The sequence below is a fragment of the Pipra filicauda genome, unplaced genomic scaffold, assembly GCF_003945595.2.
Source record: "Pipra filicauda isolate LSUMZ 115617 unplaced genomic scaffold, ASM394559v2 scaffold80_size11013439_pilon, whole genome shotgun sequence".
NCBI lineage: Eukaryota > Metazoa > Chordata > Aves > Passeriformes > Pipridae > Pipra > Pipra filicauda.
Window position 1 is genome coordinate 7,211,673 of NW_024104987.1, and position 16,163 is coordinate 7,227,835.

Sequence of the window (16,163 nt, forward strand, 5' to 3'; positions counted from 1 at the left end):
CCCTTTTGGGCAGTGCCAAGTACAAGCCTGAACTAGTGATTAATATAAATGCTAGTGGTGTAAAAGCTGTGTGTATTTGACACTGGACTGATACTAGTGCTGGTACCAACTGCTCAGCAGGGCTCTTTACTGAGGTGCTGCAGCAGTTCCACGGGTGTAAACACACACCCACACGTATGTGAAATCTCCATGTCGGTGGTGTTAGATCTCACTATTGCCCTACATTTGCTGACAGTGTCCTAGTCTGGATTGGCCAAACAATTATCTCATGGGTTTGTCTCTGGTGTTGTATTGATGCAGAAGGTTCAGATCCTGTTTATGAGCCTCCGCGCTCACTTTGGTCCCTCCTCTCTTCCTGGGAGGAATTTTGGCAGAAAGGGGGTTGACCAGGAGGAACAAGAAAGGCTGCAAAGGAGAGGAGCTTGTCTTGGGACCTCCGTAAAGATTTCAAACAGAGTGTTGGAAGCAAAGGAGAGCCTGGCTTTGCATTACAGAAGCAACAGGAGTTTGGAAGAGTTGGTTTTAATCCTTTCATTTCCTTGCTCCTCCGAATTGTTTCTCTCCCCCTGTCTTCCTGATCCCTCTGTTACAAAGCAGGGACTCTTTCTTGGCATCAGTGTGCATCTTCCAGTGATTTCTGGGAGCTTAGGGTAAGGCTTTTGTGAGGAATTTGGAGCTCAGCTGTCTTCGTGCATTACCAGCACATTTTCCTGAATTGAGCTCACTCCCCTGCACGTGTGACTTATGTCAGGGTTGGCAGGAAGTTGCAGCCCTGGAAGTGGGATGGATGCAGGTATCCTGTCCTACTGAGCTGCTTGAGTGCACCAGTGTGAACCAGTAAAGCTGCAGAGAAACAAGAGATCTCTGCAGTGGCAGGTGATGAAAGTGGCTAAGACATGGCTGCAATTGTGGTGTGTAGAAATGAAACTTCTGGGTTAGAGTTTCTTCTTGGTTTTGCTCTTTTTGTTGTTTGTTTGTGGTTTTTTGTTTGGGGTTTTTTTTTTTCCCCTCCTTCTTTCTAGGTTTTTTTTTTTTCCTTGCAGAGTAATCACTGCCCCTTCTCATAACCCACCCCAGAGGAAGTGGGAATTTCAGCAGAGTAGCATTGGGGTTTTTCTAATACTTTGCCGCTCCTGTTGGTCTCTGGAAGTTCCCAAAGTACCCCAAGAACCTCTCCTCTTGTCTTCCTAGTGAAAAAAACATTGATATCCAATAGCATCCGTCCTGTTCAGCAGCAAGTTCAGTTCAGCCCGGGGACTTTGATCTGCATTGTTCTAGCCAGTCTTGTCCTATTTGTTTAGAATTGCATTCATCTTTGTTTACTAAGGCTCATAAATGGTAACATTTCCTCCAGGAATGTGGGTGTTGCTGTTGATGTTCACGTAGTGTCAGAGGAAGACAGTGCTATGTGCTTTCCACTTTTTTCCAAAAATTATATTAGTTTGAAAATATTACACATATTGTTAAAAAAAATTAAATATAGAAGTAACTCCTGTATAAAACAGGGGTAATAATTCTTCTGCCCCTCATGTAGGGGCGGTAGAGTTTCCTGAGAGGAGTTGAGAAATGCAAGTTATCATTGCTGGATTTCCTCTTCCTGTACAGACACAGCGTTTGGCTGACACGCTGTGAAATGTGTACCAGTTATCAACATGTTTTCAGCTTCAAGGGTCGTTCAAAAATTCCTTTTCTCAGCTGTTCTGGGGGGAAAAAAAAAATTATAGAGACCATTGACACCAGAAGGATCTGTCATGACAGTGTTCTCTACGTTTTTGTTTAGAGCCTTTGCAAGGAGGCTACTGAAATATTAATGGCTTTCTGCTTTGTGAGACACCACATTGCGGTAGTGAGAGCTGCGTATCCTTTCTGTCTTCCCAAAACACATGTGGTTTAGATGCCTTTCATATATTTTAATACAAAGTGGCTGGTTGAGTGGTCCGTGTTCTCCCAGAGGAGCCAAAACTCACTTCATGGATCAAGAAAATAAAGGGCTATAAGGCAATTTACCATTCAGGCTATTGTGGGAGGAGGGTGATTTAAAACGTTGTAGTGGCTTGGAAAAAAGAAAAACCCAGAGCAGTGATTGAAAGGCTTGAAATGAGCGAGTTAATGTGACAACTCTCCTTTTCCTCCAGTCTGTTGCAGAGGTGATCATGCACAGTTAATGTCTCTTGTGGAGCTCTGGTACCTGTTTGCAGGACTTGCTTTGAAATTAAGAATGAGACATCATTTATTTAATAGACAGCATTAAAGAATGACTTTCTGATGAAGCAAGTTAGGTGTTAAACACTTTTCAGGTGAACCATTTACTTATGTAATTATCTCTCATTTACATTATAATAAATGTTTCTCCAGGGAGTTTAGCCAATCATGAAATGCAATTAATTTTCAAATGCTCTTCAGCAACAATTGAGACACTAGAGACCGAAATCCCTCGTCAGTGTGTACATTTTTAAACTTCCCTGCTAAAGGGAAGCTGTTTCAGCTCAGCTGATCGTGCAGTTGTTAAATTCTAGGATTTTTAAGTGTTTTATATGTGCCTGTCACTGCAAGTCTGGAGTGCTGTGCTCGATACCCGGCTTGTGTAAGCCTGGTATCTCCCCTTAGTTTCCAGAGCATTGAGTAGGCTCAGGATGCTGTTCCTGAACTTAAGCCTAGGACTTGGTGAAGATGGAGGAGTTCAAATGCTCTTGGTTTCTGTCACAGATTCCAGTTGCTGTATGATACCAGCTGGAGCACGTAGCCAGCTGTTTTGTAGTTTGTCCATATATAAAATGGGAGTAACACAAATCTTGTGTCTCTAAGGTGTGTGTGGAGACGTGGGAGTGCAAGCAACTGGTTGGTGATTGTGGACAGCAGTCTAAACATCATGCTGCTTAAGGTTACTTAATTCGCTTCCTAACGAAAATGTTAGAGTTGCTTTTGAGCACTTAGTGTGCTAATAAGATAAAATAATCTGTGGAATTCCTCCTTCTACAACTGCATTTGGTTCAACAACTTAGAAAGCTTTTCAAGAATGGATGAATTTTACTGCAGCCTTCAGTTTTCAGGCTAATTACTGCTGTGGCTGGAGTAGGGATCTCCATTTGAATGGAGATGGATTTTTAAGAGTGAACAGGAGCAGAGTGATGTTTTTAGCCCTTACCTACGCTGAGCAGACCTGTTTCTGCAGCTGGCTCTGGTTTTCTTGCTGTTAAGCCTTGGGCCCCAGTGCAGATACTGTTCCAGCCACGCTGGATTGCAGGGGACAGATGGGCTTGGGTAGGGAAGGGCTTACAGCCGCTGCGGAGGCTTCCAGCCCCGGGCGTCTGCAGATCCGAAGCCGTGGAACCTGCAAATCTCACGTATTTAGAGGCTGAAGAGGAGGAAGAGCTTTTATCCTTTCATGCTTGTAAAATCCAATGTAGGAAAGCTCTTGCCAGTGATACTCTCTCTTCATAGCAAACGAATAAAACCACTTTGGTTGAATTTGTGCATTTTCCCGAGGCTTTCTCTTCAGCCGGGGGTAAAGAGGAAAGGAGGCTTTATTTACAGATGTTGCTTTCAGAATGAGCCTGGCATGATGATATTATCTGTAAATACATCTTTGGGCATCAGACTTCTTTCCATTTATTTAGAAATACGAGATAAAGATTGTCTGACATGGGAATGAATGCTAGAGAAAGTCCTGTGCTCCGTTTTGTTGCCTCGGAGTACATACGCAGTTTAAAATGAGTCCGTATCTGCTGTTATATCACCCTGTTGCTTCCAGCAGAATACTCGCATTTTGATTTTGACCTACAAATTTTGGTACTCACTGTTTACACTGACCTCTATATGTAGGAGACCAGAATGCTTCTGCCTTGTTTGTGGATGTGTCTCCGACACCGAACCTGGTGGGATTTGGGTCCGACCTCCATGAGCTGTTTGGGTGTTCCCCGTAAATACAGGGCAGCCCGTGGGTTTCAGCAGCGTGGATTTTGTAAGCACCTACACACAGATCACAGTCAGATCATTATGTTGATCTAAACCATTTTGTAATCCTCTACAATCTGGGTTTAGAGACTGTTATTAGTGTCACAAATAAAAGCTTGTGACTTCTTTAGTTCTCAGGATAAAAGAAGACGTGTACTATCAGAGAATTACATATTAAAATTAAAGCAATATAAACATGTGGGAGTTCGAGGATAGTTATCCCACTTTTCGTGACTGAGCCCTGAATTGACGCTGTTGCAAGAGAGAAATTGATTAATTTTAATTTTATAGTTGACCATGTACTGAAGAAGCTGAGTTAAACCACGAGGATAAGACATGAAAGAGTTTTAAAAATCTTTCTTTCTCTATCACTTGAAGCTTTAAACATGGCTCAAAGAAGTGTATTTTATTTGTTTGGTTTTTTTAACTGAACGTACAGGAAGGAAACCCCTATTTGCCCTGGTGGGTCACTGGTTTGGAGATAGAAATGCATAGAAAGGTACTTAAGAGTTCTGTTTCCTCACAAACTATTTTCTAAGCTCATGAAAAGCCTCTTCAAAGTGATCCCGATAGAAAGTGATTTCAGCTCTTGTTACATTCCTGTGTGTAATGGATATCTTGCCATTACAGACACAAGCAGCTCCCAGCCTCCATCCCCGGGAGCGCCAGCAGGGAGGGTGTGGGAAGCACAGTTGGCATCTCTGATGGATGCAGCTCGCTTTGGCCTGGACTCTGTGGGGTGATCGGACGTTGCCTCTGCCCCGCATCCCGCTCCTGATGCCCTGCTGCTGGGTGTGTGCCCGCAGGTACCTGAAGGAGTTCCGCACGGAGCAGTGCCCCCTGTTCGTGCAGCACAAGTGCACTCAGCACCGGCCCTACACCTGCTTCCACTGGCACTTCGTGAACCAGCGCCGCCGCAGGTCCATCCGCCGCCGCGACGGCACCTTCAACTACAGCCCCGACATCTACTGCACCAAGTATGACGAGACCACGGGAATCTGCCCAGAAGGAGATGAGTAAGTGAAGGACTGCACCCTGCTTTTCAGGCATTAGGCTTTTGGGATCAGTCCAGGTGATGATTCCAGCCAGTTCTTGTGGAGATGAGGCAAGTCAGCAGTAAAGCAGCTTTGTCACAGACGTAACATGAGACGAGATGTAAAAGCTGTAACAGCAGTCTGTGTGCTCCAGGCCTGCTAAGGGTGACTTAGATGGGAGTTTGGCTCTTGGGAATTCACTGTCCTTGGCATCTTCAGCAAAACTCAGGTGGGAAAAACAGCTCAGTGACAAAAAAACTCTGTTCCTGTAAGTCCCTGACTCTCAAGTAACAGCGCTTGCTCGCTAGCAGGGTAACTTAGTTTTTCACAGATAGAAGAAAAAAAGGAGGAGCTTTGTCCTCTAGTCTGCCCCCTGAGTTATCTGTCCCCAGCTTTTAAAAACATACCAGTTTATTTTGTCTTCTGGAACTTTAAAGAAGGCAGTAGGGAAATGACAAGTACCCAGAATAAAGCAACATGAGGAAGAGTTTGGTTTTTTGGGTGTTCTCTCCTCATGACTGTGATAAGTTTAGCTGGGGCAGAGTTGCAAGTGTTTCTGCTGTGCATGTGGCAGACCCCAGCAATTAAGGGGTTAACCCAGTAATATAACTTTAGCCATGTGACAGATATGGAAGAATAAATAGTGTAACCAAACTGTGGTCAAATATGGGGAGTGTTTTATGTAGAGATGTTGTAAAAAGATGGAATTCAGTTCCCTTTCATGGTGCCAGTATAAACACACAAAAATGCTATTTATTGGGAAAACAGTATTTTTTTCTCTCTTTTTTTTTTTACCCGATTAAGTAAAGTTTTTGTGACTAGAGCAGAATGAAATAGTCCCTCAGACTGAAGCTTCAATTTCAATACTTTCTTCCTTGTTAGAAGAGATCTGGAAAAAACTGGAAATGGGATATTTGTGGGCTTTGGCTTCTAGATCACTGGTTGATATCTGGCTTGCACTCAGGGAATGAAAGCAGTTGTCATCTCAGAACTCTTGCTGATTTATATTTTTAGCTTGATGCTGCAATATCTAAACTTTGCCTATTCCATTTTTTTTTTTTTAAATTGTCAGGATAGCTTGTTCCTTCTCTGCCTAAGAGGGGAAATAAAACACAAGTTAAAATGATAAGTATTGTAATTCTCCTTTCTTGTCCCATGCTCTGCATAAAGGCTGCATCTCTAGGTGCATCAGCAGGAAACAGTAACAGCACCAAGTCTAGATGGGCTGCTGAGGAAATGGTATGTGAGGTCCCTTCAATCCCAGCCAGTACATCAGGACACCTTGGCAGTGTCCTTGCTCTTTTCCAGTCCCTGGCAGTCACTAGATCAGAACCATAAGGATCTGCTGGCTTAATAATCCAGTTGTCTTTTTGGGAGGGAAACTACATCCTGTGCAGTGACAGGTTTGGGAGTTCTCTGTAGCACTGGGACAGCATAAAAGAAGGGGCAGAGTTAGCAAAGGTGTTGCCAGCTTCAGTGTCCTGAATCACATCAGCAGTGTGTCTTCTGGTGGTGTCGAATCCATCACCCGCGTGACTAAACTTTGTTCTTCCCCTCCTTCCCTCCCTCAGGTGTCCCTTCTTGCACAGAACTACTGGAGACACAGAGAGGAGGTATCACTTACGCTACTACAAAACTGGAATCTGCATCCATGAGACAGACTCCAAGGGAAACTGCACGAAGAACGGAGTCCACTGCGCGTTCGCTCATGGGCCCCATGACCTGCGCTCGCCCGTGTACGACATCAGGTGGGGGCAGGAAGTGAATTGTTATGGAAATGAACTGTTAAATCATGTTACAACTCTGATTTTATAGCAAACAGACCCGTGTCTGCCTTCCCCTTACCACATAAGCTCATGTTTTGGAAAGCAGCGCAGGGAAAAGAGGGAGTGGAGGTTGGGGCTCTCTATGGAAAAGGTAATTTCTGTACCCAAATGAAAAGTGAGGTGGTTGAAGGACAGTACTGCTTCAGCATGAAATGGAGTGATGATGAAATATCCCTTCCTAATAAGGCAAATCTACAAAATCTCTAGGGAGGACTGTCAAAATGGGGGAAGGGATCACACTTTGGAATTTCATGGAGGAGTCAAAATAGTGCATCTGGAATTCCCAGAGAATTAAGTTGTTTTTTTTTATTACAGTTGCTGTTCAGCTAAAGATATTCTGACAAAAAATGCATGACTGAAGTGCACCCACTTAGGAAATGCCCTAGTATGTCAGTTTTTATGCACACATACCTGACTCTTCATCTGCTCAGTCTGTTCATTTAACTCTGTCCCCAAAGGGAGCTTCAGGCCATGGAGGCTTTGCAGAATGGTCAGACAACATCTGAAGGAGGCATAGAGGGTCAGTCTGCAGTCGCTGCCAGCCATGCCATGATAGAGAAAATACTCAGTGAGGAGCCGAGGTGGCAAGGTGAGTGTCACTTAGGATATGTGGGGCTGGCAAAGTCTGGTTTCTCTGGGGTGCTTGCTCCTGTCAAAAGCTTTTTTATAGTAATACAGATGGTGGTCATCTCCCACTGACTGGTTGCTTGTTTTGCAGATACAACGTATGTGTTGGGAAATTACAAGACAGAGCAATGTAAGAAACCCCCCCGGCTCTGTCGCCAGGGTTATGCCTGTCCCTACTACCACAATAGCAAAGACAGAAGAAGAAGTCCAAGAAAACACAAATACAGGTACTGTGATCCTGGATATGCTACTTCCCAGCTGAGTGGTGCAGTGTATTGGAAATCTGTGATGAAGGAGCCAGGATTTTGACCACTAGATAGTTGTTTTTAGCGTATCTCCAAGGCAGGAGATGTGATGGGCTGTTATTTCTCACTGGGAGAAGGATAACAAACTAAACAAGGAGTTTTCCTGTATATAGGAACCAGTGTCTCTAACAAATGAATTGTTAATCACATTACAGCTCTGATTTTATAGCAGACAGACCTGTGTCTGGCTTCCCCTTCCCACGTAAACTTCTGCTTTAGAAAGCAGCGCAGGGAAAAGAAAACAAAAGGAAGTTTTAATCCCCATCTAGAAACAAACTCACACAACAGTGTTTTCATGGTAAAGGATTCAGAATCATCAGGCTGCTTGTTGTGTGTGCCTGGTGATGGGGATCATGAGGCACAGGGTGAGCAGGACTGTAGCTGGACATGCATTCCTAACCAGCTGCTAAAGGCTCTGCTTTTGAGGCTCCAGGGTGTTCTGTCACTCAGCTGTCGCTGGATTTTTCAGCGTGCTGTGTCTCCCTGAACGCATTTCATCCAAATTATAGGCCCTCATTTCCTCCAACACAACAGAGCTTTTGTTGTGGTCTCAGTGGGGCTTTTCCTTAGTTCCTTTTTGAAAAACATAGGAGCAGACCAGAAAGCCAGGAGAGAAAATGCCGTGGATGTTCTCGCTTCCCTTCCCCACCGCCAGCATTCACAGAAATTTTTTGAATTGGCACTGAAATTCTGCATTTAAAAAAATTTAACAGGCGGACACCAAAGGAACATTAGTCCCAACACTTTCAGGAGGAACAGGAACACTAAGGCAGTCTTCAGGCAGCAGCTGTGTGCTTTCTGCCTCTGCCTGGGCCCTGTGGGAGGGGAAGAGGTGAAAGCTTCTCCCCTCCAGATCTCCACTCCTGTGTTTTCCCCACCCCCAGCTGATGTGGCTCCTCTCATGCCGGCTGTGCTGGTGCTGCTATCTGCTTCCCTCTGCTGTTGTTTGAGGGAATGGTTAAGAGCATAAAGAGCAGGGGAAGTAGGTCACGGCAGAAATTCAGATCTTGAAAAAAAAGAACCATTCCTGTATGGGAGAAAGAAAACGGACTTGCCTTTTCCCCAGTGACCTGACTCAGCCTCTTTTCCACATGGCCACACTATAAACCTGGAAACATACTGCTGTAAGGGTATTATGTGTTTTAGGATTAGCCAATTAACTTCTTAGCTTTCTATGAAGGTGCAGTTCCAAAACAGAAACCAGACCCAGCGTCTCTGACACTAATCACATCAGCTGCTAATATTGTTAAGTTGTGTGTGTTGGTTCAAGTTGTATTCTGTTTCAAATAGAGAATTAAGCCATGTTTCTTTCATTGGAAAACTGGAAGAAGGGGAAGAAGATGCAGTAGCAGTGGGTGGGGGCTGGGGAAGCAGCAGCCAAGCAGACTGCACAGCTAAGGGTGGGCAGCCAAACCTGCCCCCTGGTCAGGGAATTGTAACATCATAGGATGGTTTGGCTTGGAAGGGACCTTAATGATTATCTAGTTCCAACCCCCTGCCATGGGCAGGGACACCTTCTATTAGACCAGGTTGCTCCAAGACCCACCCAGCCTGGCCTTGGACACTTCCAGGGATGGGGCAACCACAGCTTCTCTGGGCAACCTGTGCCAGGGCCTCCCTACCCTCACAGGGAATGATTTTTTCCTTGTATCTAATCTAAATCTACTCTCTTTTGGTTTAAAGCCATTACTCTCAGTCTTGCCACTCCAGGCCCTTGTCTAAAGTCCCTCTCCAGCTCTCTTGGAGCCCCGTTAGGCACTGGAAGGGACTCTTAAGGTCTCCCCAGAGCCTTCCCTTCTCCAGGCTGAACAACTCCAACTCTCCCAGCCTGTGTCCATAGTGGAGGTGCTCCAGCCCTTGGAGCATCTTCGTGGCCTCCTCTGGACTTGCTCCACCACGTCCATGTCCTTCCCATGTTGGGGACCCCAGAGCTGGATGCAGCTTCAGGTGGGGTCTCAGGGCAGCGGAGCAGAGGGGGACTCACCTCCCTCCACCTGCTCAAAGTAATGAAAGCACAAAGCTCATCTGTGAGTCTGATGCATTCTCCTGCTGCCTTATTTACACAGATCTTCACCATGTCCCAGTGTGAAACACGGAGACGAGTGGGGAGATCCCAGTAAGTGTGAAAATGGAGACTCGTGCCAGTACTGCCACACTCGCACAGAACAGCAGTTCCATCCAGAGGTACAGTAACCTCCTTGCTCCGTTTGGTAGTTGATAGAAAAGCCAAAAGCATTCCAGTCTTACGAAATAAATTAGTGTACCAGGTGGGAGAACATGTGGGCTGCTTCTAGTGTAGTCCTGGGATACAGAGAAACTGCATATTGGGAGTAAGCTTAAATTCAGCTGCCTGACAGATTTTTGTTAGGTAGACCACATGGGAGGAGGTAAGAAAAGTGGGGAAAATCTCAAGTGTGAGAGCAGTCTCATGTATGGGGCCATTAGGAAAGCACGATGTGGGTCTGCATGTGAGCATACGGCATCTGTTTCCCTGAATAAAAGCTTGTGGTTGATGATGATAGCACTGAACACCACTGAGCTCTTGGTTGTCAGCATGCCCAGAGCATTCCAATATCCTCACAGAAAGTGTAATTAAGACCTTTTCGTAGTCTGCTTCATGTTACAGTGTTGAAAAGCTTTGTTGGGCCCCTATCGGCAAAGTAACCATTGTCACCGCCTGTCAAACTGGGGGGAAGGGAATAATCCATTTGCTACAATCATTGTCAATGGTTTGTTATTTTCCTTGCAAACATGTGGCTGGAACTTTCTGTGCTGTCATCTGTCAACTGTTTCCTACCTTTTGCCATTTGTAATATTCACGGAGCCTCCAGTAAGACTGGGGGACTTCACCTTTGGGTGAGCTGGTGTGTGGTGGGTTGGTCTTTGGGTGAGCTCTTGCTGTGATGGGCATATTTTGGTGTTTCCAGAACTCTAATGGGTTTTCCTTTCTTTGAAGCAAAGCACTGAAACGGTCACCCTGAGCTCTGCTGGCCTTTGCACCTTTGTCTCTCTACCTTGCTGTTGAGTTTCTTCATAGAACTTTTGTACCTGGGCTGGTGGTCACTGTTATTTTCTGTTCATGTCAGTTTTCGGGTTTTTTTTGTTTTCTCCCATCCTTAGATCTACAAATCCACCAAATGCAATGATATGCAGCAGTCTGGCAGCTGTCCCCGAGGACCCTTCTGTGCCTTTGCACATGTAGAACGTACGTGGACTACTTCTCTCATCTTTCGTGGGTATTTGAGCTATGGAGAGCTTCTGACCAAAACACTTTAAGATACAGGGCTGAAAAACCAGAACTTCTGTGAAGGTTTTTCAAACCAAAGTGTTAACTTTGATAATTTCTATAAAACCATGCTAGTGTGGAAGGTGTCAGCAGAGCTGGAGGCAGTAGGTACTCTGTAGGACTTGGCCCTTAGCTCACTGACTCTTGAAGGATCTCCCTCTGTTCCCTCTCACCTGCTCAGTTCTCTGTGTCAGTTCAGGAGGATGGAAATGGACAAAACTGCTTCTCTTCTGTGCATGGATGAACTGTACCTAGATAAGCTGCAAAGTGTTGTGCTTTAAAAAGCTGAGGGTAAAGTTGCTAATTATAGATAATATATTGATACATTAAAAAAAATTAAATGCTGTTTTACTTAGAGTTTAAATCTTTAAGTCAGGTTGAAGAAGAAAAATATGCAGCTTTTTTCCTGCTTTTCCTTAAATCCTCTTCTCTCAGTAGCTCCCTGATTTATAGGGCATTATTTCAATCCTTACTTTAATCATCTAGTGATGCTGTTTTGATTGTGGGAGTTCTATATACAGGTGGGTACTAACATTCATAAATAATGGTTGGTTCCTGTCCTATGGCTTCTTCTTGGTTTCTACACTCCAATCTCACTGCTGACTTTGCAGCAATTAGAGCAGGTTACTCAGAACTCAGTAGATTGGCTCTGATATACTGACTCACTACATGGCCTTGAGAAAATCTCTTTGTTATTTGATTATCCTTTGTAAATGAGGGAATTAGTAATTGCTGCCTTTGTCAAGGAATGGGGAGAGTAAATTCCCTACAGGTTATACGGTTCCTTTTATAGGAGGCCTTGTTGACAAGCAGTAATTATAGCTGGAGCTGTGGGCTGTAATCACCCAAAACACAGGAGTGCAACTACACAGTGTGATCCAGCAAGCTTTATAGAATGAAATCTTGATAAAGGAACAGTGTTTTGCAAAATTCCTTTGGTATAATGTAGTATTTTTAATTAGGGATGCCGTGCTCCTGAAAATATTGCTGCATTTGATATTATACTACTTAAAGGGAAAGTAACATTCTGTGGCACTTTGGTCATTCCAACGTGGTTATTTCCTGTGCTGTCTTATGGAGTTACATCTTTTAGTCCTTCCTTAGCTAGCTGAACACTGAGTGCCTAATTCAGTTAAAATATCTGCTCCAGGCATGACTTTTGCTGATTATTAGCAAGAAATGTGTTGAAACCAGCACTTCAAAGATACTACAATACAGGTGTAGTGTCAGTTCTGTAACTGTTTCTGTAAAGATGCTGACTCGTGTTAGATGTAAATACTACAAGTCTACAGCATCTTTACCTTCTGAACCACTGACACCTTTTTTTTGGTAATGATTTGCACTGAGCACAGATGAAACTTAACTCCCTCAGCTAATTATAATGCACCCATCAACTTTATGCCTAGCAATGAAGGAAGCTCTGCTTAGTTCAAGAGAGCTGAATGAATAACACACAATTCATGCAGGGAAGATAATTTTGGAGCAGCATTAATGGACTAAAGAGCAGCACAGTGTACCTGTGATGGCAGTAATAATGTAAGGAACATCAGATGAGTGGTAGCCGTTTGCCAAATAAGGTTTCTCTTTGCTTCTATACTTACAAACAGGCGCTTGTAGAATATTTTTTCCTCTGAGGAGGATCTAGGTATTCTTGTTCCTAAATGTCTTGTGCCCCACTGCAGTTTTACAACTTTGAGTAATGCTGCCTGTGCTTTTATCCCTTGCAGAGCCTGCCCTCAGTGAAGATCTGCAGCAATCCTCGGCCGTGTCCAGCCCCACCCAGCCAGGGCCAGTGATGTACATGCCGTCGGCAGCTGGGGATTCTGTTCCAGTCAGCCCTTCCAGTCCACATGCCCCAGACCTTAGCAATGTATGTAGCCCTGTGGAGAAACCTTGTCTGTAGTCTGGGTTTCTCTGAGTCACTGTTCCTTCTCCCAAGAAGACAAATCTTAACTATCCAAAAGCCCAAAGGATATGAGATTTTTCTTCTAGTTCTCAGCTCCCCGCTCTTTAGAGGGATCTGGTTGTTTTTTGGGTTTGTTTTTTTTTTGGAACATACGTTCAGTGGCTTTAGTATTGTCCTCTCACCTCCAAAGATTCTAAGCCTTCCTTTCTGTGCAGAGTTTGTTGATGTACTTTCAGGAAAGTGGAATATATCCGCACATGAAGCCCAACTCCTTCCTGTCTGGAGGTACATATTGGGCTTAGTTTCCAAGTCCTTTAATTAAGGGCTGTGAGCCAACAACCTCTAAAGTACATAACTACAATTGAGTTTGTTTACATATGTAATCTCAGAGGCTTAGCCTGTGCATATTGTGTGTTGCATTATAGGATATCCTTAGTTCCCTCCCTCTCCTACTGCTGGGGATAGCTAAACTCTGAAATATGTTTAAATGATGCCCCAGACTGTTGGTAATACTTTATTTTAGTTGTCCATACAAGAAGGGAGATGTTTAAATGCTGAACAGATACTCACAGTAAGATAAGAGGCCCATGGAATGCAAGTCTGCATTTTTACTTAGGTTTTTTTCTGTTTGTTAAGTCTTTCTTGTTTGCACTACTCTTGATAAGGTGTGTAACCTTTTCAAATGGTTGGTAGAGGTTTTGAGGAGGTAAAATGACACGAGTTTAACTCATTTGAAACTGGTCAGAATGGGGTGAACTCATTTAGGACCTCTGTTTTATCTTATTCCCTCTCTTTCAAAAGAGAAGCTGAGTTTGATTTTATTGGTGCCAAAGCCAACATAACAGTTCATAGTTGTCCTGAATTTGATTGCAGCTAGAATTCCAAACAGATCTTGAAAAGTCTGGATGTAATATTGTCTCTTACTAAATAACACTGTGGAAAGAAGTAAAAACCAAACCCCCTTCATCTTATGAACATATCATCTAAAATCTCTGAAAGCTGCAGAGAAGTTGAAGATATCTCCTACGTATTAGACCGTTTAGGTCTTTTCTATCTCAGGCTCTTAGTTTTTTAAACAGTCTTTCCTAATCCTTGGATATGTGCCAAATGGCAACACATGTCTGTCTGTGACTTCATCACTCCACAGGGCATCTGCATGTAGCTTGCAAACAAATATGGCTTTGCTGGTGATCATTTTACATGATGAATTAATCAGAGAAAAAAGGTCCCTGTAGCCGCCAGCCTCACGTGGCCTGTTCTGTTTTGTATTTGTACTGTAGGTGTGGAATAAATCAGGAACTCTGCCAACTAGCCCCACCTCCACCACAGTGAGTAGTATCTTTGCGACTGTAGGGAAGCGTGGACAGCAGAATGTCTGGATAAAAATAAACCCAAAACATTGTAGGCTGCTCCTTCTTTTTTCTTTTTTTTTTTTTTTCTTCCCCTAATGCCAGCCCAGACTGTGCCACATTTGAATCTGTGATGTCTGGAGCACAGTCATGCTTGTCAGCGCAGGTGAATAGTTTTTTGTCCCAGAGAAATGGGATGTTTGCATTGATCCAGGTGGACACATTCTCTAAAGCTCATCTTACTGCTGTCTGTGGCTTCATCTACAGTGCAAAACTAGCCTTATTGCATGTGATTGTGGTCCCTGGTATTAGTCCAAAGAATGGAACTGTTGGAAATCATTGAGGTTTTTCTAATGCAGCTGTTGATACAGCTTTAATGTCTGCATTAAAGCTTTCAGATTTCCAACTGGAAAGCAAAAAATACAATATTACACAATAACTCAGATATGTTTGGTTGTTCTGACTGCCAAAGCACCTTTCCAGGTTTCACACTACTACCCAGAGTCAGACAGGATCCACTGTAGCCTAAGGAAAGAGAATAGAGTTATGGTCAGGTTGGAAACTTGGATCAGTCACATCTGAGGCTTCAAAAAGGATAAATGTCACTGGAGCTGTAGGTTGGATTTTACAAGACTGCACTCCGAAGGAGCGACAGTAAAACCATAATTGTGGGACTGTAAAAATCCAGTGGAGCTTTTCCCTTTTTTTTTAATTACTGTTTACTGAAAGCTTGTGTAGTTTTGTTGACTGTCAGTGTAATCGGTCTGCAAACAGTGAAGTGAATTGAGCCCTTCCATGGGGTGCCTCTCCCCTTCATGTCATTGCTCCTGGCTGGCTGTACTTTCCTGACACTTGTTCCTTCTGTTAGATTCTTTGTAGGAACAGCAGTCTTGGAAGCCCATCTAATATATGTGGGTCTCCTCCCGGTGCCATTGGAAAGCCCCACAGCTTGGAGACCATTGGTTTTCCTCCTGACTCAGTAACAGCAGCCGGCAGCTACAAGAAGGCACCGGGGTTTGAGCGAGAAGATCAGGTGGGGGCCGAGTATTTGAAGAGTTTCAAATGCCAGGTTAGTAGGGAATATTGGCTGGAAGAGCTGGGGGGATGAGGAAGAAGGAGAGATTGCCCAGTCTAGCTCGATTGTGTTTTTATTTTTGATGGAACAGAAGTGGGAAAGCACTGTTCTCCTGTGCATTTCCAGATCTCTGCTGTTGCTTTCAGCCTCCCTTCCAGCCCTTTTCATCTTACATCCATTCTTGTCTGCCTTGCTGCCATCACACACTCTGTTTTGTGGAAGTGGAGCTGCTGCTTGTTTTCCCAACCCCTCACAACTCCTGTCCTGTGTTGACCCTTGGTAGCTTCTCACATCACTTCTTGGTCTTTCTTTTTCCATATTTAGTTCCTTGCCAAGAGTTGCTGTTTCTTTTGCTGTATTGTCTCATTGTCTCATCCTTCCTTCTCTGTTCCCACTTCAGACTCTTACCTTGACCTCTATGACTTGGTTTGTCTTCTGTTTTCACTGTTCATTTCTCTGGTGTATTAAAAATGTCATGTTAGTTGTGTCTTTCCTCTCTGGCCCTATCATTCTGATCCTTGACTCTCTCCTGTGGCTTCTGTATTAAATTTCAGTTCCTCATTCTCATTTGAAGAATCCTCTGAATCTTACCCAATCCATATCTTTTAATGACATTCCCTCTTATCCCTTTTGAATATCCCAGTCTCGCCTTGCTGCTTCCCCAGTCTTCTTCCTGGTGTCATGCCTTATTCATAGTGCTCCCTAGGCCTGCAACAGTCTCTTCCACCTCTTTGCCACACATGAGCTTCTCCACAGTCAGCTTCTTAGTGTGAATTTGCTTTCTTGATGTTAACAATGAAT

The 16,163-nt window shown here is 44.0% G+C and overlaps 1 protein-coding gene across 11 annotated transcripts in view; it reads left to right on the forward strand.

The window, feature by feature from the left end:
• Nucleotides 1–16,163, forward strand: part of UNK (unk zinc finger) — a 44,179-nt gene that overhangs the window by 13,999 nt on the left and 14,017 nt on the right. For 9 of the 11 annotated variants that reach the window (XM_027749541.2, XM_027749536.2, XM_027749539.2 and 6 more), the window contains exons 2-10: nucleotides 4,761–4,970; nucleotides 6,560–6,736; nucleotides 7,273–7,403; nucleotides 7,533–7,668; nucleotides 9,813–9,930; nucleotides 10,867–10,951; nucleotides 12,760–12,902; nucleotides 14,219–14,266; nucleotides 15,156–15,356. In XM_027749541.2, coding sequence (XP_027605342.1) covers nucleotides 7,286–7,403; nucleotides 7,533–7,668; nucleotides 9,813–9,930; nucleotides 10,867–10,951; nucleotides 12,760–12,902; nucleotides 14,219–14,266; nucleotides 15,156–15,356 — 849 coding nt within the window. In that variant the 5' untranslated portion in view covers nucleotides 4,761–4,970; nucleotides 6,560–6,736; nucleotides 7,273–7,285. The remainder of the gene's footprint in view (nucleotides 1–4,760; nucleotides 4,971–6,559; nucleotides 6,737–7,272; nucleotides 7,404–7,532; nucleotides 7,669–9,812; nucleotides 9,931–10,866; nucleotides 10,952–12,759; nucleotides 12,903–14,218; nucleotides 14,267–15,155; nucleotides 15,357–16,163) is intronic. The other 2 variants (XM_027749535.2, XM_027749540.2) reach the window with 2 other exon arrangements.